This window comes from Spinacia oleracea, chromosome 4 (assembly GCF_020520425.1).
Source record: "Spinacia oleracea cultivar Varoflay chromosome 4, BTI_SOV_V1, whole genome shotgun sequence".
Taxonomy (NCBI): Eukaryota; Viridiplantae; Streptophyta; class Magnoliopsida; order Caryophyllales; family Amaranthaceae; genus Spinacia; species Spinacia oleracea.
This window is the reverse complement of record NC_079490.1, coordinates 166,994,981-167,016,708: the sequence shown is the minus strand read 5'-3', so window position 1 is coordinate 167,016,708 and position 21,728 is coordinate 166,994,981. Positions and strand designations below refer to the sequence as shown.

The window sequence follows — 21,728 nt, the reverse complement described above, 5'->3', positions numbered from 1 at the left end:
ACCTCTGATTCGTTCGGCGAATCCTGCATCCGAGACGTATATCATCAGCTGATGGTATGTGGAGGGGACTGCTTGCATCTTGTGAATCATGGTTCTTCCCATGATTACGTTGTATACGGAGTCGCAGTCCATCACCAGAAATTCGTCCCGAAGGGTTTTTGCTGCTTGGCCTTCACCCACCGTGACTGGCAGGGTGATCTTTCCTCGAGGGATAGCTGCGGATCCGTTGAATCCGATCAGAGGATAACTGACTTTCGTCAGTGCTTCCTCTGGTTCTTCGAGGATCAGCTGCTCGAAGCAGTTTCTGAAGATGATATTGACGGCACTTCCTCCGTCGACTAACACTCGATGTACGTTGTGGTTATTGAGGTCCATGGAAATGACTAGAGGATCGTCATGTTTATACTGGACTCCGAAGCAATCATCAGCAGTGAAGGTCATGTTCGGGGGGTGTGGCTGGTTGTCTCCCACCGCGCTGAAGTTGACCCGATGGGAGAGGGCTCTTAGGTGTTTCTTGCTGGCTTGGCCAGACTTCTGTCCCCCGAACACCACTAGGATGTCATTCTTCTTGTGCCCTGTTGCTTCGTAGACCCTTTTCTGGGGTTGCTCGTGTTGTTTGCCACTTGCGGCCTTTTCTTTTTCCTCCCTTCGGTCTAACAAGTACTGTTTCAGGTAGCCTCGGCGAACGAGGTCCTCAATGTTGTCTTTCAGCGAGTTGCATTCTTCGGTGTGGTGACCGAAGTCATCATGAAACTCGCACCATTTGTTCTTGTTTCTCCGAGCTGGGTTGGACTTGAGCTTCCCAGGTAGTTTCCACTTTTCATCATTTCTGTTGAGGCTAAAGATTTCTTTTCGGGGCAGAGTCAGTGAAGTGTAGTTAGTGTATCTGGGTTGAAGTTCACCCCTTCTCCCGTCTTTCTTCGGGCTCATCTCTCTGGCTCCTACTTTTTCCTTCCCTTTCCTTGAGCCGCCCTCGGGCTTGCTCTGGGTATTCTTTGTGTCTCTCGGATCCGACGATCCTTTCAATCTTGCAGCGGCCTTGTTGAACTCTTCGGTTCTGATGAACGCATCAGCCATTTGGAGCACGTCAGCTATTCTGGAGGGGTTCTTCATTGAGAGTTCGTCACGGAATTTCCCTTCCTGGAGCGCGTGCTTCAAGGCGAAGATGGCCACGTCTGGCTGCAAGTTTGGTATGTTTGTTGATTCCTTCATGAATCTGGCCATGAATTCTCTTAGACTTTCGTCTCTTTCTTGTTGGATTGAGGTCAGTTCTGCTGTGGTTCGCTCGGGGCGGTTGTTGCTCACGAACTGTGTGCAGAATCTCTTTTTCAGCTTTTTCCAGCTTTTGATCGATCCCTTCGGCAGCGATCTAAACCACTCTCCCGCCACTCCGGTTAGCGTGGTTGGGAAGTATTTACACCAACATGCTTCGGAGTAGGGACTCAAGAACATTTGCTGCTCGTAGGAGATGACATGATCCCTCGGATCCGTGATTCCGCTATAGGTTAGGTGTGCTGGCAGTCTTACCTTCGGTATTTCTTCCATGATCAGCTCGTCCGAGAAAGGGGATGACGTGGGAGTCATGATTCTTTTCCCGAGTCTAGCCCTGATGCCTTCGTTTGCCGAGGTTCTGTGATTAGAACGTTCGGGCGTACGATGGGGACTAGGGGTTCGATCATGCCTCCTGTCTCTTCTTCTTTCTCGGCTACTGACCTCGGGTCGTTCGCCAGATCTGCTTGACTCACCTACCCCGAGTCTCGTATGGATCGAAGGTCTTAACCTTGAGTGGACCGAGGGCCTCAACCTGCTGAGCACCGAGCTTCGGATCCGAGTGTTACGAGTAGTCGATTCGCTTTGGAGAGCTGTTGGAGTAGGCGATGGTCTTGCAAACCAATCTGGCTGTTGTTGTGCCCTTTTTTGGGTGTCCCACGTGCTTTCCATCCATCTCGACGTCAGGTGTGTTCCTGTCAAGGGGAGGAGCTCTCTTTCGGGTCTGGACACTTCTACACTGGGCTGTTCGTTCAGCCTTCGCCTGGTCCTCCTCTCTTCTCTGCGGTCCTTTGCCAATCCTTGCTGCTTCTCATTGAAGAGGAAGTTTTGCATGATGGTCATGGCCGCAGTGAGCTCTTCCCTAGTTGGAATCGGAGGTCCTGCGTTTGTGGCGGTCGTAGCTCTGCTTGGCTGTGACCTCGCCATCGATTGAGGGTGCTCCTCTTGGTCAGATTCTGAATCTGACCGCACCATCATATCGTCATCATTGTTGTTAATAACATCATTAACCATTTTCGCGGAAAGAGGTGATTGATGTCTTTCAAAGGCTTTGAAGTGTTCTTCCCCACAGACGGCGCCAAATTGTTCTGGTATTGTAAAGATGGAAACAATGGGCTTCGAATGAAGGCCTTTTCGTATGTGTTGAAGATCTTGCTTGTTTGAATGAGTAGAGTCCGAATTCACCTGCACAAGAGCAAAGTCACTATCCTCGGGGGTGTTTCCGAGGAAAGCCCCTCCGATGCCTAAGTAAGAACGATGCTCGGATTCTAGAGAGAAGTTCTCTAGAAGAGTAGTCTTAAGGCGATAAATTGGACGTACCTTGAGGTGTGAGCCTTGGCGGCCTATTTATAGTGTTTGCATAATAAATGCCCATAGGTCATTTATTGCTTTTGGGCCTTGGGCCTTGATGGATGGCTGACTAGCCATTGGTAGGTTTGATGCTGTTTGTTTAGAGCCATTGGGCTTTGGACTTAGTGGCCCAATTGAGAATCAATTGGGAGCCCAAACAATGACAATGGGTGTAAGTTGGTTGTTATTTCTCTTCTTATGGGACTTAAGATAACTCAACATAGCATTTTTTCATAAAAGGACTTAACACAAGTTAAACGTTCAATGCATTAAACAAGTGCAAATTCTCTTACCTTGCAGAAGTTAGAATTTAGTTACAAGGATTATATGTAGCCTGCTCTGCGGGCCCGGTTAGACCCGGCTCATAAAATGTCGGGGTTTGGGCAAAAAAAAAAATCAACTTTTTTTTTGTTTGATTTTTGTGTGGCTCAAAACTAGAATTTAAATAATATATTTGCCCTGGCCCAAAATAACATGAAATATCCCGTATCTATCTATATATTATACTAAAAGAAAGGAAATCAATGTGGTGATGACAAATGTCACTCATTGATTGGCCTCTCTTTTAATATTAAATAATTAATATATAATTTTTTTTGTATATTTAACTTATTGTATTTTATGGTAATATTAACTAATATGGAAAAATACAGGAAGAGTGATCCCCCAATATCTCATTGACACAACAATTTAAACTAATTTTCCTTTTTAACTCTCAAGCTTATCCATGTACTACGTACATTACCCAATACAATATAGAAAAGATACCCATTATATATTACCAAACCCATAAGTCATAGATAAAAATAATCTTGCATCCTAATTCAACCAAGATTATGTTAAAACAATCCGCGAAGATCTTCGAGCATTTCTTCTTATTTGTCTCAAAAAATATGCAAAAGCAAAAGAATTTGTATCTTTAACAACAACCTAATTACAACGGGTCAAAAATTCTGTCGCAAAAGTCTTTTGCGACGAGGCTAACAATCAAACAAAGACGGGACATCCGTCGCAAATGTCTTTTACGACGGGTTAACGACGAGACTTTCCATTAACGACGGCCCCTTTTTTGACGGGCTGGCAACAGGAAATCCCGCCATTAATCAACGATTATTGGCCTTTAACGACGGGATTTCTCATCGTTAATGGTACAATTTTTTGTAGTGAAAATATAGCTTCTAAATGCAGATATTATTTTCTAAATGCACAAATAAAAAGTACCAAACCGCTATAATTAATTAAATAATAAATAAGGGTTTAAAAAATATCTCAGTAAAATACTAGCGCTTTTCTTAGACTGTAAAACCCAACTGATCTTTTCTCAAAAAAAAAAAAAAACCAACTAACTGATCACGTTAACAATTATTATGGCTATAAAATTACAGTGTCATTATACAGTACCAATAGTTGATTTATGTTGTGGGGAATATTTTAATCTTGGTAACAATGTAACATAAGTCATTAAGTCTACAACGAGTATTCCGTATACCTTTCAGCTTTGAAAGGGAATTGGGCAAGTGTCTTACGATAATTTCTTATTTTTTTTTTATTTTTTTTTTTGACATATGCTAAACTTACATAAAACAAAGAGTTTATACATTACAACCTATAAACTCATTAGTAAGACTTTGGGCCAACCAAAGCTGTGTATATGAGTTCTACTACATAATGCAAACTGCTTGCTTACATTAAAATAAACTACAAAGATAAAAGTTGTCTTGATTGTTGGCCTCATCTTGCACATCCCCATTCATTTACTAAGTAAGGTATATATAAACTTCGTGCAAAATTAACATTTTGATATGTAGACCGTGCATCACACTTGACTATGGGGCGAGTTTGGATGTTAGATAAGGCTGACGACGAATATAAACGTGGATGATTGACTAATATTACTAACAAATATAGATTCGGTGTTGGTGAGCGGGTATAAGGATAGCATGTACCCACCTTGGTGATGGGCGAGTTTACATTTGCTGGATTTGGAACACTCACCCAATCCTAACTATTATGGATGTCATTTTTAATAACATTATGACATCATCTTCCGGTGATTTTTGCCGGAAAATAATTTTGGGTTGTAATTTAAAATTGATGTATAAGTTTAAGGTTGTAATTGGCAAAATTAGAAATTTGAGGTTGTAATTGGCAAATAGAGAACTTTATTAGGTTGTATTTGGCAAATTTTCCATATTATAGCTAATAAAATTAATTTTAATGATAAAGTTATGTCAAGATATTCAAATGTTAGGTAAAGACAAAGTTGCTTATTCACCGAATATAGGGATGCCATGTTGTCAGTGGAGGAGGTTTTTTGGGAGTCTTTTGGGTATCCTCTCTAAGTGTACGTGCGGGAATGAATGAAACTTTGGTGGGTGATGGGGTTAAAAATTTATCAGCAAGCGGGAACGGGGCGAGAATGAATTTTAAATTGGACCCTCCCGCCCGCATCGCTTATCTTTCATCGAAATGATTATGAATATATCAACATTTTTTTACACTAATGTACATATTATAATGTTTATATATTTACTCAATTAATATAATCAGACAACTGAATTATCGAAGACGCCAGAACATAGTTTTAAAATTTAAAAGTCTTTTTTTTTAAAAAAGAAAAGTTGAATCTAGGGGTGAGGTTACATTGGTGCATGGGTGATGGAGCGTGGATAAATTTTATTTTATACCTGACCTCTTGAGATGGGGACTGGGAGGGGTGGGTAGGCGTTAAATGATCGAATAATGAGTTAATTAGGCAAGTATTAAGTGGCATGACTAACGAAAGGAATGATGGATGAGATAACTTAATGTTTGACAGGGGGTGATGATTAGGGATGAAAAATAATTTTGTCCATGCACTATTTTAATGATAATTAATTGACTACCAATTTTTCATATAAATTTCTATTTAGATTATAGATCGTGCATCGCACGGGTATTATACTAGTTTTTACCTAAAATGGCAGCTTTTGGGCACAAATAAATTAGTTCGCTTTTTTACTTAACTTAATATAATAGGATGAAAAAGTATTATGGATCGGCCCGACCCGCATTTTAATCATGTCTACTGATCTAGTAAGGATGGGCTTTTAATGGCTCCTCTTACATATTCTTTTTGAAATAAGCAATTGAATGCTCAAATAAGTCGAACTACATTATAGCAAAATTTACAACTATGAGATTTTAGATTTTCCCCTTCAACCAAGTTACTATTGCAGCAATAGTGTGCTGACGGTTTTGCCCCCAATCATATCTCTTTACTACCCATTTACCCTTCTTTCCGGATTATGCCACGTGCGCTTTTCATCCATCGTTAGTTCGTTACTATTGCGCCCCTTCTCCCTCTCCAGTCTTCTCTGCTTCCCGTCCTCTCATTTTTTAGGGTTTTTCCCTTTCCTCTTCTCCATTTCGGTGCCTCCATTTCTGCTCTTCCCTTCCCTTCCCTTCCCAGTTTCATTTTCTTTGTTCTTCGTTTGTTGTCCATTGTTACATACTTGTCTTCTTTTTTCCCGATCTTCTGAATCTCCTCACTATTAATTCGTCTCTTACTCCTTGGTATGGTTCTCGTTCTCCGGATCTTTCGAATTAGGGTTTTTTCTTGCTTTTAATTGTTGATTTTGTTGAATTATGGATGGTTTAATTGATTTGGAATATTGATTTGGTGTTTTTTTCTTGGTTTCGAGGTATTAGTTTGGAGATATGGCTACAAAGCGCCACCAATTACAGGTTTACGCTTGGCTGCTTCCACGCCATCTTTGGCAACAATGGTAACTTACCCACCTTCAATTTTGTCTTTAATTTGGTTTTTATGCATATTTGGGCAACATTAGTAATTACTCACCTTCAATTTTGTCTTTAATTTGATTTTTATGCATATTTGGTTTCTATGTAATTGTTATTTAATTTGATTTTTGTGCTAATTTTAGCTCATAGGTATGATGGGGGACTGCCTCTTTTATCTTGCAGTTGATTTTTGATGTTGGTTATAATTGGTAATTTGTGTTTGGGGTTTAATTAATGTGGTGGATCAATTTAATTAGTGTAGTGGTTGCTACTTTGATGAATTCAGTTATTGGGTTGTAATGCTTGATTAGGTTTCATTGGAGAATTTGATGAATTGAGTTAATTTTTTTTAATGGTTTTTTATTTAATTAATGTTTGTTTTGTTAGTGTATGCGTCCTCTCATTTTTTAGGGTTTTTCCCTTTCCTCTTCTCCATTTCGGTGCCTCCATTTCTGCTCTTCCCTTCCCTTCCCTTCCCAGTTTCATTTTCTTTGTTCTTCGTTTGTTGTCCATTGTTACATACTTGTCTTCTTTTTTCCCGATCTTCTGAATCTCCTCACTATTAATTCGTCTCTTACTCCTTGGTATGGTTCTCGTTCTCCGGATCTTTCGAATTAGGGTTTTTTCTTGCTTTTAATTGTTGATTTTGTTGAATTATGGATGGTTTAATTGATTTGGAATATTGATTTGGTGTTTTTTTCTTGGTTTCGAGGTATTAGTTTGGGGATATGGCTACAAAGCGCCACCAATTACAGGTTTACGCTTGGCTGCTTCCACGCCATCTTTGGCAACAATGGTAACTTACCCACCTTCAATTTTGTCTTTAATTTGGTTTTTATGCATATTTGGGCAACATTAGTAATTACTCACCTTCAATTTTGTCTTTAATTTGATTTTTATGCATATTTGGTTTCTATGTAATTGTTATTTAATTTGATTTTTGTGCTAATTTTAGCTCATAGGTATGATGGGGGACTGCCTCTTTTATCTTGCAGTTGATTTTTGATGTTGGTTATAATTGGTAATTTGTGTTTGGGGTTTAATTAATGTGGTGGATCAATTTAATTAGTGTAATGGTTGCTACTTTGATGAATTCAGTTATTGGGTTGTAATGCTTGATTAGGTTTCATTGGAGAATTTGATGAATTGAGTTAATTTTTTTTAATGGTTTTTTATTTAATTAATGTTTGTTTTGTTAGTGTATGCTTCTGATTAGATACATAATGCATTGCTTGCAGTTGGAGCTTTGAGATTGAGTAGAGTTAAGTTACAACATTCTAATAGATTCGATACTAAGCGTTTATGTTATATTTTTGTTATATAAATGTTCTAATGTTAATTTCTTTTGTTATTCAAATCAGAAATGATTGTCGGTATTCAGAGAAAGACGCGATAGTGGTGGAGCGTCATATGTGAAAGTCGCTGCTCAGTGTCACTTACATTGTTTAGTTCATCGTGATTTGAAACCTAAGGTAGATTTTCATGTACATATTTGAACCTTATAATCCAACTTGATCGAACTACGACTGGTATTAATGTTTAATTCCAACGTATTTCTTGTCTGCAGAATTTTCTTTTCAAGTCGCCTAAAGTGGATTCATCTTTAAAGGTCACAGACCAAATGTAGTATCTTGATCATCATTATAGTTCTACATTCCAACATAATAGGTACAAGTTTATATTATGGCTTGTTTCTTTCACCATGGATGATATTAGAGAATAAGTAGTATAGTTTACCTAACTTGTTTATTTCTAGTTGTTTAGTTAGTATTGTTACATAGGTGGTTTTTTTATAGAAATGAAAACACTGGAGTTTTATTTGCTCCGGTTGTACGTTAGTTTTGAGACCTTTGTCTATATGACTATTTATTAGAACCCGAAAGATGTTATGTGCACTTATATTGCCTCTTTGGCACCCGTTTGTATTTCATTTAAGCCCTGCAACCACAATCACAGATTTGTACATGGGGATGGATTTTTCAAGAAGCTAGCTTTACAATTGTAATTTTGTAACCACCTTTTGTTATCCAAGTCTTGGCAAAGAGAATGACGTAGTTGAATTGTTAGCTTGAATGATTGATATCCTATTAGATAAGCACAATAGTCTGATATTACTTTCCATAGATGAAGGATGTCAATAATATTTTATGTTTGTGATGGAAAAAAGTAAGTGTCATAACCGGGAAAAGTTGGGGAAGGTAAGGACCAAGGAGAAGAAACACCATATTTACGTTTCCCTCTCTCTTTTTTTATGGTTTTTCTATTGAAGTAATGTTTGTTTTGTTAGTGTATGCTTCTGATTAGATACATAATGCATTGCTTGTAGTTGGAGCATAGAGATTGAGTGGAGTTCAGTCAATTTTGTGATTGTATTGGTAATGGCAGACAAGGTATTTGGGCCGAATGCGACAACGGGGGAGGTTTACGATATTGCTACTCAGCCTATTGTGAAATCTTCAATGGATGGTATTAATGGTATGAATTGTATTATTCTTGATTAGAACGGGATTTGTTGAATGAAATGGATTTACAGTTTTTATTTTATGTTTGAGCTTTTAAAACGTGTTTATCGAATGTTAGTGATATTGAAATGCAATGTTGATCATGCAGGAAAGGTGAGTGGCAGCCTTTGATAGCCTACATTTCGTGTTTGATTAGATATTTTCCATTCCTGGCTCATGTTTTCTTTGATTACCTTAGATTGTCCGTAATCCATAGGGAAAATTGAGATCGACAAATGAGTCTATTTGTGACAGATAACAACATATCTGCATATGTTACTCATTAGGCAAGAAATTTATGGATAATTAGACAAATGTGACTTGCCTATCTAAAGATATTATTAAACGACTTAGATAAGAATTGGTAGTCTGGTTGTTTATTTATTTCAGAAATCTTGTATCCCAAATGTTACTTTGAACTTTTGAAGCAGTTCTATCTTTGTTTAGTCTGACTCTCTCATTACTTGGTGTAATACTAGAGGACTTGGTGAAGCACTTGCTAGAGAATTTATTCCTTCTGGAGACTGAGTGGTTCTTATTTCACGCAGGTTGTATTCTGGAACTCTAGGGTATAGGTCACCTTTTGTTTTTTTTTTTTAAATGTCAAACTCATAGTGTGCTACCTTGAAGGTAGTGCTGATTCAGTGGATGCAATTGTTAAAGAGCTTTAAGAAAGTCTTAGGGAAATGAAAGTTGTAAATGGGAAAAATCAGAGATATGCAAAAGTGGTAGGCATACCATATGATGTTTGCAACCCTAATGACGTGAGAAAGTTAGCTGATTTTGCTGTAAATGAACTTGGTTCAGTTGATATTTGGGTGAGTAATGAGCTTTTTCTCCTAAGGAGTTCTATGGAACATATATCACTTTAGTCTTTTCTTCAACCTTCTTAATTTCAATTGAAGTTTCTTGGCCCTTGAATATGTAGTTCTATTATTATAGTAGGATAGTCGAGAATTTGAATTCAGCTAGATGCACGCTGATATCATTATATAAGCATGATTTGCATGACAATGATACATTGTCTTAAAAGATGTAGTAATTGGTAAATGGGTGTATGAGAAACAATAACCCTCTATTGGTTGTTTTTTGTCTAATTTTAAAAGGTCTAGCTGAACAAGAACCCATTGAGTCTTCCGCCAAGCTAGGATATTGAGACAATATAGATTGATTACAGATGAGATATCTCTTATCTGGTTAGCTACTCAATCTTTAACCCAGGGAGAGTTTTATTATGGAAGAGTTCCTTTTAGATGACTTGGGGTCAAATAAAACAACTTAGGTGATGCTAGATTTAGTTCTCACAATAATCCTCAAGGACCTCAAGTAATTGAATCCCTAAAAATATGAAGTAATTGACAAACACTTCTTTTAAACATAGTTCAAAACTAATATTGTTTTTGAACTTTTCTTTGGGAAGGGAAGGGATAGGAAAATTTTCTAAAAGACACGTGCTGGAGCTCGCAGATAAAGTGGATGGCAATGAAGGCATCTGGGGCGTACAAGAACTGCAAGCCATGAGCGGGAGGGAGGAGTGAGAATTGGAAGAGTTATGAGGAATCAAATGGTGGGTCTATTTCTTCAAGGACATTCAAAGAGCGGATTCCACGGTGGTAGGTATGGCAAAGATTTGGGGGAAAGAATTGGGAGGGAGGGTTATGGTAAGGGAATTGGGATGGGGATTTCGAGCGGCAAGGCAACGCCGGTATGGATTAGTATGAGGTCGGAATTAGTGGTGTTTATGGAGGAGGATGAGCCTAAAGAGTGGGTTGCCCAGGTGAGCTTGGTGTTGTTATTACATTTTTTCCGCACTCCAAGGTGGTAATGATCTCAAGCTCATTCATTTTAGGTATAACTTATGTTTTTGAGGATTTTGGTTTTTGGTTTGTGGTGGTTATTTTATTTGTTTGTTTGGTTTTGATCTGATTTTGTTTTCATTTTTAGTGAGATCAAAATCCACACATCCTGTAGTCTTATTTTTAGTGGCATGGGTGGTTCTTTTCCTGTTGTTCGACTATCTTTCAAGGTTGAGTTTATGAAAAAGGCAAATGGTACTTATTTTCTGAAGAGGTACAATTGTGGTCAAATCTATTAATTTTTATTTGAAATTAGAAGCTCTTAGACCATTAACAATTTGGCATTTCATAGCATAGTTCACCAATTAGAAATTTGAAATTGTTTGAAATTGAACTCTATAAATGTTAGCTATAAAATGAACATTAGGTCTGGTCCAGGAGTTGATGTTAGTAATGAGACTCCCCTTGTATATGTTAACTTCATTGTCTAATAACAATGCTCTTGAATTTTAGCTGAATAACTTTAGAGTTTAGAAAATGAGATAAAATGAATATATGCTGTGTTTAAAATCAGTTTGCCGGGTTAATTTGGCCTTTCATTTTGGGTTGGAGGGAATTATGACGGAAAGGCAAGAATTTGGTATATAAAGTTAGTAATAGAAGGAAATTGGGTAAATTACATGAATATTCTTGTGTTGTCAAAACTTGACTTGGTCTCTGACTCTTTTACAAACAAACTACTAAGTAATAACCTAATGAATGATGATTCTCTTAAAATCAGGGCCTTTTTTACGCAATTATGATTCATGGATAACCATCTTGACTTATCAGTAATGTTTACACAGCAATGTTTAATGCATAACCATGTTGACTTGAATTGTCTAAACTGATTTGTTTCTATAAATATCAAAAACTAGAACCTTAAACCATCATTTACATTTCAAAAAAGTGAACCGTTTAGCAATAATTTCTTACCTGCGTTCTAGCAATACTTTCTTCTCTGCTGAAATCCGATGACTGTTTACTTTGGGGGTAATTAGTTCTATCTTGGTACACCATGACCTCTCTTATTGTTTGCTTTTAGGTAGCCTTTCTAATGGTTTAGGTGGAATAACCTCTCTTTCATATCTTGATTTGAGTTTAAATCTTCTTGGAGGTCTGATTCCAAGCTCAATTTGGGACATGCCTAATTTTTCGCATCTCTCGCTAAGTCGGAATGCACTTAGTAGTTTAAATACTCACTCATTAATTTTAAAATCTGGATGTTTTTGTTCATCTTTTGGAAAATACCACTTAAAATGCTGGTCTTCAAATTATGTGCAACATTTGACATTAAGTTACTTCTAGGATTTTTAGAAATCAATAAAATGGGCTTAAATATGTATAATTCAAAGTACGTCTTAACACATTTTAATTAACAGTTAGTTGCACTACTTCGGTTAAACATGATTGATCATACTCAGACAGCTTCTGTGGATATTAAACGAGTTATGCAGACAGCTTTCTGTTATAATATTGCTCTTGTTATAGGTACTATATATGCTGAGTTGTTTCTCTATATGCTGAGTTGTTTCTCCATCATTCTAACCAGTTATGCAGACATCTTTCTGTTAGAATGATGGATGATGGCACTATCACATTAGGATTTCATAATTTATTGTGTATGCTCTGATTGCTGGGTGTCACAGTCTGACTTTGGAAAATATAAGTTGTATATGCTGAGTTGCTGACTGATTACTGAGTAAAGGTCAGGGAGTGAGAGGGGGGCAGTGAGCAGGGGGGATTTTGAGGGAAAGGAGAGGATGCGAGGTACAAGGGAGGGAGGAAAATATGTAGCATTTTAAGAGTTTAATTGATGAAAGCACATTTTTTAGACTTTTATGGTAAATCAGTCGGTTAAAACACTGTCATTTTTGTTTCTAATAGACGGATTGAACTCGATCTTATAGCATAGTAAATTGAGAACTGAAATTTGATTTTAGTTTACTTGATGATAGTTTGGCAAGAATTTCCTTGTACTCTTTTAGTGTTAAGGTTGAGGTTTGTTACAGAAAACAGATGAAATGTGTCTTCTTAGGTTTTTAGCCTAATGCTCATCTGCTTGGGGAAGAACAACAAGCTGTACCGCAACGAAACTCGATGGAAGAACAGCAAGCTGCACAAGTTGCAGAGCAAGCTGCACAACAAGCTGCAGAGCGAGCTGTACTGCGAGTTGCACAATGAGCTGCACAACAAGTTGTACATGAAGCTGCTATGGTGGCTCATGGGGAAGATAAGCTTGTTATGGCGGATGAGGAGGAAGGCGCTATTGATGTGATGGCTCGGGACGAGAACAAGCTTACTAAGAAAGAGATTTTCCAGCAAGAGGGTGCCTGAATTTGACCCCTCTGCATTCTGTTAAGGGCTTCTTTTGTTATTTGCCCTCTTTTATTGTTGCTTCAAACTTTTGGATCTCATCTCTATGTTTAATGCCCCAGTGTCGTCTTTAATAAACAAACATTTCGTAATGTTGTGTAATTTCCAATTTGTACCCTTGATTACCGAGGCACATGCTGGATTTTTTTTGTTAATCTTGAAGGTTGGCATCTCATGCTATATTCATATTTTGACTTGACTTGCACAGTTGTTGATTCGTCTGCAATATTAGCTGAAATTGCAATTGTAACAGCTCTGAAGTCTGATCAAAGTCCAACTTACAACCAAATTACTCTGATGTCATCTACTGATTTGAGAAATACATGGAGTGTTTTCCAAAGGCAGTAGTACACAGAGGAGTACGAGCAATGTTCGAGACTATTCGGGTTGAATGGGGGTGGTTTGTGCAAAGCCCTTATGTGTTTTGGCCGGTTTGTTTAATTTTGGTCATTTTTTTTGGAAAAAGTTAGCTCGTTTGTTTTAAAAAAATCTTCAAATCCCTCCTTATCTCAAGAGCAATGTATACATAATATCTTAAACTTACATATAATCAAACAACAAATTTCTATAGCACTCTCTCAAATTTACAATTTAGAGAGTACACCACAACATCAAGTGAACTTGATAAATGAAAATGATGAGCTAATTCTACTTGGATTTTCTGGTAAATATAAATGTAAATAAATATTCAGGGTGCAATTGAAATTTCATTAGCGCAAATAAATTTAGTTATCCAACTATAAAATACTATTATGCATAAGGCCTTATATTAGGTGATTGAGTATTGCAATAGTCTGTGTATAGTGAATAATTGCAGGACGGGCATGTTTCTTGCTTTCTTGCTTCATCATTGACCAACTAAGTAATCATGTATCTTTTCTTGCAGAGTTGTACGTTCCACAAAGTTGGGCGAGGAACTATCACGACTGTTGTTTATGCTATTAGGCCGGTCGTGTTTAATTTCTCCAAACTTAGGCATGTATTTTTTTATACTTAGCCATGATTTCTATATATGTAAACTACATCAAGTAATTAGCCGTATTTCTTTTCTTGCTTTCAACTATTTCTATAGAGTAATTAGGCTTATGATTTGTATAGTGTTCCGGGAGATAGTTTTTTATACCTCGGGGAAACGTGCGCGCTAGCGCACGTTCCAACAACTAGTTATAGCAAAATTTACAACTATGAGATTTTAGATTTTCCCCTTCAACTGCAATTATTAGCAAAACCTTGATGTAAAGCAAAAAGTTCATTCCAATACCAAACATTTCAGTAGCATGAGAATACGATGTTCTCAAGTGACAATATTTATTTCAGAATGTATATATACGGAGTACAAAGTATTTTTAAAATTAGGTAAGAAGACGGAGAAAAAGTTTACTAAATCAGTATCCATCACGGGTTAGTCAGCTCAGTTACGCATATCTACGCTTGAGTCACACCCAAGTATTGCACATGCTGATAGGCTTGATCCTTTAACCTTAAAGTCACAATGTGAATTCTCCGTCAACTTGTGTTGGTTATATTTCGAAATATACGTATATGTCTAAACAAAAATACGCATTGATCAACTTTATACATCTCTTATTCACTGTCTTTTATTTTTATTTTTTGTGTGTGCGCGATAAAGCAAAAGAAGGTTATTCCAAAGTCTAAAAAATTTCAGCAACAAAAGAAGACAATTTCCCATGTGATCTCTTAGTCACTCAAGTACGGCGTATTAGTAAGATAAGGTATTGTGTTGTGTACTTGCGAAAAATACTAGCGTATATCCTTCATTAATTTGTTTTGAGTGTAAAATTACACTCTCTTACCTTCTCGTCCCTTAAAAGGTCATTCCAAGACAACAATTTCAGCAACATCAGAAGGCAATATATGTTCTCATTTCGGCTCCAAGTCACAAGTTCAACTCTTTACTACCATACTAGCTTGGTAAGGAGTACTCTGTAATTGATAAAATTAAAATACATTTGTCCATCCCACATCTGAGCGATTTCCTTCAATATTGCTTGAAGATCCGTAAATTTCCAAAATACCTCACATTTGTAGTTATTTTCAACTCTACAGTCCACGTCGACAAGAAAACTGGTCTCATTTTCTTTAATCGATCACCGCAAATCCGCCAACTCAAATAGCGGTTAGTTAAGTGTAAACTTCTACATAGTAATCTTAAACTGCCATAGTAATCTTAAACCACGTGGTATTGTGACATAAACTGCCAATTCAATTGACGGTTTTGTTTAAATTTAAACCGCCAATTGAAATGGCGGTTTAGAATTGAACCGGAAAAAAAAATACTTTTCTCTTTCAAATGCTGACTTGGACGGTAAAGTAGGTAATAAGTTATAATGTGGCGTATTTTTTGAACTAATGTATCTTTGAGCATTATTGACGGAAATCACTCTTTTTTTAAAAAAGCCATAAATTACATTCTCGTCCCTTTAAAGCACGAAAAATTACAATGAGTACATGTAAGAGGTAAATCATACGCTATTTGTTGATGTTGACATAATGACATTTAGTTAACGAGAGTAATAGTGAAAGCACAATTGAAATGATGAACACGGGGAAAATCAAAGATAAGATCGAAGAAAAAGAACAGAATCTGAAAATGTTGTTAATGAATAAGATTCGATGACCCTTTAATCCACCAAACCCTTTACTATTAAACTGGTTTATACTCCACCAAATAGCGTGGGTTGTGAACAAGTCGCGTTTTATCAACAATTATAAAGCTCTATTATTTCATTTAATTTATGTCTAATTAAATAGTTTATGTACGGACCAATTAATTATTTTCGTCAATATTTCATTCATAAGTCTTGCTTAAAAGTAATGTTATTTATTTGTGATTAGTGGAGACAAGATGACTCAAATTTTCCCCATTCAAAATCATTGAATAGTGTACACGCTGTCAACTTGATTTCAATCATACACTTTTTCCTCTTTATATTACACTAATAAATGCCTACGTTCCGTTCTTTTTGTTCTTTACGTTTTTATTTTTGGGTGTTTTAAAATGTTTTTTACATTTCCTTTATATTATCAAATAAATGCTTTAATATTCAATCAAAATTTGTGTCCAATGATTATTTTAACCAATTAGATTAATTGGTTCATTTAATCTTTCACACTTTTCCACTGAGACATTAAATTTTTCTCATTTTCCCAATATCATAATTTTAATAAAAAGTGAAAACATTATAAATAAACGTAATTTGTCTTGTTTAAATAAAAAAATAGAGAAATCTCAAAATACATTAATTAGTCGTTAATAAACGTGTAAAAAGCCAAATGTAAAGAACAAAAAGAAACGGAGGGAGTAGCTACTTGGATGCATATTCAAGTATACAACGTTGGACCTTATATAACGAGTTAAAAATGAAAATATTTACCAAATTAAACTTTAATCATATGTATCGACGCGTAATATTGTCATATATTTCTACGAAAATGATAAAAGTCGCAACATGCGACCTTTAAGCCTTATCACGATGATAACATGACATGCTTTTGTGTCATGATTTAAATTGAAAACTAAAATATTTAACTTATATACTCCGTAATCTATTATACATGTTAGAAAAAAGGTAGGGAAATCTTAATATTCTAATTTGTGTCTTTTTTATATCAACTACTTTATTTACATTTTTTCATAGTTAAAATATCACATTGATAGTAAAAATATTGTGATGAAGCATAACCTACGTGACGCCTATATGTTCCAATTAAACTCCGACACGTAAGATTGCGACAACATTTAGTTGTCGCAACTTGCGACCTTTATCATCACCCATATTTCTATATTAATTCAAGTTTAAGAAATGTGTTAAACACTTGCGTAGTATTACATACCGAAAGCCTTCCGTTTTTCTTGTTTAACAAATCTATACCTAGTATATAAAAAGCATAACCATAGCTTATTAGATGCCACGTGGCATCTTCTTCTTTCATCAATCAATTTAGTTTTTTCAATTTTCCTTTTGTTGTTATTTTTACAACTCTAAAGTCTCTTCCACTTTACTATTGTCATTCAATATCAATTCACTATTTAATACATTTATTCATTAACATTTTCACCTCATCTCCCTCTTTAACACTCGATATGAATTTACCATAAAATTTATTTATATAATATTTCAACCTTCAAATTCTACATCTATTTAAATCATGTATTTCCACTAAAATAACATACCCTTGATAAAATTAGAACTTTAAAAAACGGTTAAATAATCCTTATGGCTCAAAAGCTAGTTAAATTAAATAAAAGCCCCATTAATATTCATTAAAACTACAGTCGTTGAATTAATATATCTTGCACACAGCTCCTAAGCCTGTAACGGGCTAACGGCTATATATACCAATATATCATAACCCTTTTTTTTATACTAGCCAGTGTAGTACGTACTTCGTATAGTTTACAAGTTGCATTAAATAGTAGTAATGTGTGATTAATAAAAGAGCAAAGGGGAGGAGGAAAGTTGAAAAGTGCATGATATGTCCCAAGGCTGTCGTGTTAACAACTTGATTGGATAAGGCCAATAATAATATTAGGGCATGATGTAACACAAGTATGTTTTGGCAAATCATATGATTAGTTGTTGCAAACACCCCACGTATTTGGAGTATTAATTTACTTATCAAACTTAAATTTTGCAAGACTTTTGCGAAATATAGTAATTCAATTCGTATGATATCATCATATCGAGCTTTTAAGATGGTGCATATTTTCTCAAGATTTCACTTTAATAAAAGTGAACATAATTAATGCAAAAATGAGCACTAAAATGAGCTAATGGTGCATATTTTTCTCAAGATTTTACTTTAATTAAAGTGTACATAATTAATGCAAAAATATAATACTTGGTTGTAATTCTTGTAAAAATGAGAACTAAAAGTACCCTGGAGCTATTTGCAATGTGTAAAACAACTTAGCTTGCCCATTTCCTATTCCATTGCTATTTTTTTTTTTTCATTCAATTGAGGAAAATTCCATTCCATTGCTAATAGTTGCAACACATATCATATGAATGTTATAAAAATTAAAATTAAAATTTGGAATTGGGGTTGGGGGGGGGGGGGGGGGGGGGGTTGGTGGTGGTGGTGGTGGTGGTTGTGGTTGTGGTTATAGCCAGAGTCCCTACATTGTACATGATAAATACTTACTACGTAAATAAAAACAAATTTTAACAAGTTCAGTCAAGCTCAAATAAGTGAAAATTAGGTAAACAAAACTAGAGCCAATGTTGGCTTGCTATCGGCCATTTTTTGTACGCATAACCCAAATCATGCCATTTCGAATCATGTTAAAATTTTAACTAAAATTTCAGTTTTGAGCTGGCCAAAACCCATACCAATTTTTTTCAGAACCGGGACAAGTCAGACTATTCCGCCTATATATGATCAGGTCTAAATGGAACAAACCCTAAAAAGTGACACTCTCTCGAAAGGTTAATTCCCACAAAATGGAGGAGCTACGGAAGACATTTGCTCCCATAAGCCCTCCTACCATTAAAAACTTAAGAGAACAATTTCGACATGACTCGATGAAGGCAATCTCGATTTTCTTAATTCCAGTTCCTTTAAAATACGGATTACTCGTACTATTACCAATATCGATTTCAATTAATCTGTTTGTCTATTCATATTATTACAAATTGCAATGTCGATACTTTGATTCAAATGCACCTCATTATACATGAAGAATAATCCATTGAAAAGTTTAGAAAATAATAAAGCGATTAAAATTTCGGGAAAATTAAGGGAATCTTGTTAATTATATGAAAACGGTCTTAATCAATATGAACCCTGGTAGGGTAGAATAAAGAAACAAATAGATGGCTTGAGGCCACGTAAACTACCAAAGTACCCCTACAATACCTACGTGGCAAAATATATAATGAAAGAAAAAAAAAAACAGAACACAAAAATTGCAAGTGCTTGAAAGATTGGATATTTGTGATCATAAATTATTTTGGTTGGTCCAAAGAGAATAGACTTATAAAATGACCTAATAATGCAAAAAACGGCCTTTGGGAAACAACAAGAGCCAATTTAAACAAAACTTCATCCTTAGCCACATGAAAAATTTAAACCTAAGCCTACCCATTCTCTAGCAATATATAAACAGACCTTTTCACCTCATTTTTAACATCAAACATTCAACCAAAAAAACACACAAACACTAAAAAAAAGCGATACAAAATACGCGGCGTCTAGAAGTTGCATTTTATTTATCAAATTTTCGAGAAACAAAAAAGAAAAAGAAAATGGGAGGAATGGTGATTAAAGAGGTTGAGATGTGCTTAAGTTTGGTAAGATTAGGGTTAGAATTCGTGGTTGTTTTTGCAGAAGCAGTTAAAACGGTTATGCATCGAAGTTTAGATGCTGATGATGAGCGTATGAGTGCTAGAAATCGACAAATTCTTAATTATAATTACCAAGTTCCTTTTCCTTACCCTGGTCTTCTTCCTTAATTAATTTCTCTGCATCATTTAATTGATCTTTGTACATATACGGAGGAGTATAAATATACGTATTGCATGTATATCTACTTTGTACAAAATGATGGCAAGAATACGAGGGGATCGATCGATGTAACGATGTTTGTTCTTCGTTTTGAATTAATTACAATTTTGTTTTGGTTTTAGGAAATTAAAGTTTAGTGTATGTATGTAGTTAATTTTCTACTTTGTGAGTTGATCACAGTTTTGATTAGTAGTAATTCATATTCTTAATTGGCAACTTTTCTGTCTCATTTGTGTTGTCACTCCTTGTGATTTTAGTCGTTTTTGCTAAAATTTAAAGCTTGTTGTTTCATTAAATCTCATTTTTGAGGTACAACTTTGAGTATCCGCAAATGCTCATATAAGATGGATCAATAACGATAAATATATCAATTAGTACGAGATAACACATGTCATTTTTGGTGTGTCTTTCTAAAATTTGTCGTTTCATAAACCTCATTTCGGAGGTACAACATTGTACATTCTAACAATTATCCGGATTTGTTCCGCCCGAAATAATCCAATTAGTTGTAACTCCCCTATTATTAGTAATTGGATCAATGTGAATGTGACAAACTTAACATGCCAAATTAAGAGGCGGAGCCGCGGTGCTTGGCACGGTGAGGCGAAGGTAGGGGAGGGCGGCCCCACTTATAGCTAATCAAGGCTGTAAAAAGGGGTTTCTTAATAGGGTAGTTGAATTTAACATGCTTCTTGAATTTGAATTTGTTTGCCTAATTAAGAGGCGGAGCTGTGGTGGTTGGCACGGTGAGGCGAAAGCGGGGGAGGGCAGCCCCACTTATAGGCTATAGCTAATCAAGACTGTAAAAAGGGGTTTCTTAATAGGGTAGTTGGGACAGGGAAATCCCATGCATCTTCCGCTAAGTAGAATTCTAAGCTTGACACTGACCCTCCTAATTATGGTCTTATATTAATTATTTAGTTTTTTGTGGTCTAACCATTGCTTTCACGAGAGAAATTTCAAATATTTTACTTGTATTTTGGATGTTAATCAAGTTTCCATTTTCAAATTAAAAATTAAAACAAAATCAACGCGTGTCATTTTATTCATATGTTAGATTATCTAGATGGATCTAGCCATCTAGGACCATCATTCAATTATTGTAATTAAAAATTACAAAAAAACACACAAAAAAAAAAAACGAATATCCATTATCTTCATTATTTATAAAATAATTAACTTGTTTGCTAAAAGTTTGCCAACCGAACTTTTCCATTTTTTATATGAGAAAGTGACACGTAATTATACAATATGAATTACATGATAAGTGATAACTCTTGAAACCAAAATGATAAATCGTGTCAAAGATGTCTAATGTTGGTCATTAGTTGTGTAACCTCCTTATCCGTATGAGTTGTCAACCCATCCAGTATTATGTTCTCAATTTCTAAAATATCTTTTACAGAATTCATCACTCAAAGATTATCTTCTTAAACAAGTTTAGAGTAGGTTATTTATTAATTAGCTAAAATGATGACAGGTGTATACTAGTGTAATATTTTGAAAAAATGTCACCTTTTGTATAATGATCTACTTCCTATATACTATATTACTACAAAAGATCTCTTGCAGCAACGTGTTACTTGTACGTGGAAGATTCAGTTATTTATGGACGACATCAAATATCTGCTTACACACTTTGATAATTCTACTTTCCTGTCATGTATATCAGGAAGCTAACCGTGTAGTGGACTATGTTGTAAATATTGGTCACCACATTCAGATCTACCAAGATTAGAGCTGATCAATATGGGCTCGGCCTGACCCGAAAAATACCGGGTTTTGGGCAGAACATTTGGTGTTCGGCCCTGGCCCGACCCAACTCGAATTTTTAAAAAAATGCAGGTTTTGAGCAACGTAAAACAACAATTTTAGTTATAAATTTGGCCCGAAAATGGCTTAAAGCCCGCTATTTTTAACCCGATATAGCGGGTTTTGGGCACGTAAAATTGACCCGAAGATGCATGGTTAGCTTATTTTATAGACCTTATAACAGATATCAAGTTTTCTTATTTTATTTCCAAAATATAGAAGATATCAAATTTTCTTATTTTATATGCTTAGATAAATTAGGATATAATTTTGA

General features: G+C 35.6%; 1 protein-coding gene and 1 long non-coding RNA gene across 2 annotated transcripts; both read left to right on the top strand.

Annotated features, from left to right (window-relative positions):
• The first annotated feature begins 6,801 nt into the window (after positions 1–6,801).
• Positions 6,802–7,805, top strand: LOC130472321 (uncharacterized). Its single transcript, XR_008932432.1, has 3 exons — positions 6,802–6,986; positions 7,122–7,198; positions 7,764–7,805. It is a non-coding gene; the product is annotated as an uncharacterized lncRNA (long non-coding RNA).
• Positions 7,806–19,256: 11,451 nt separating this feature from the next.
• On the top strand, positions 19,257–19,871 carry LOC110794438 (uncharacterized). The gene has a single exon (XM_021999418.2). The coding sequence runs from the start codon at positions 19,384–19,386 to the stop codon at positions 19,588–19,590; it is 207 nt and encodes a 68-aa protein (XP_021855110.1). The 5' UTR covers positions 19,257–19,383; the 3' UTR covers positions 19,591–19,871.
• Positions 19,872–21,728: the final 1,857 nt, after the last annotated feature.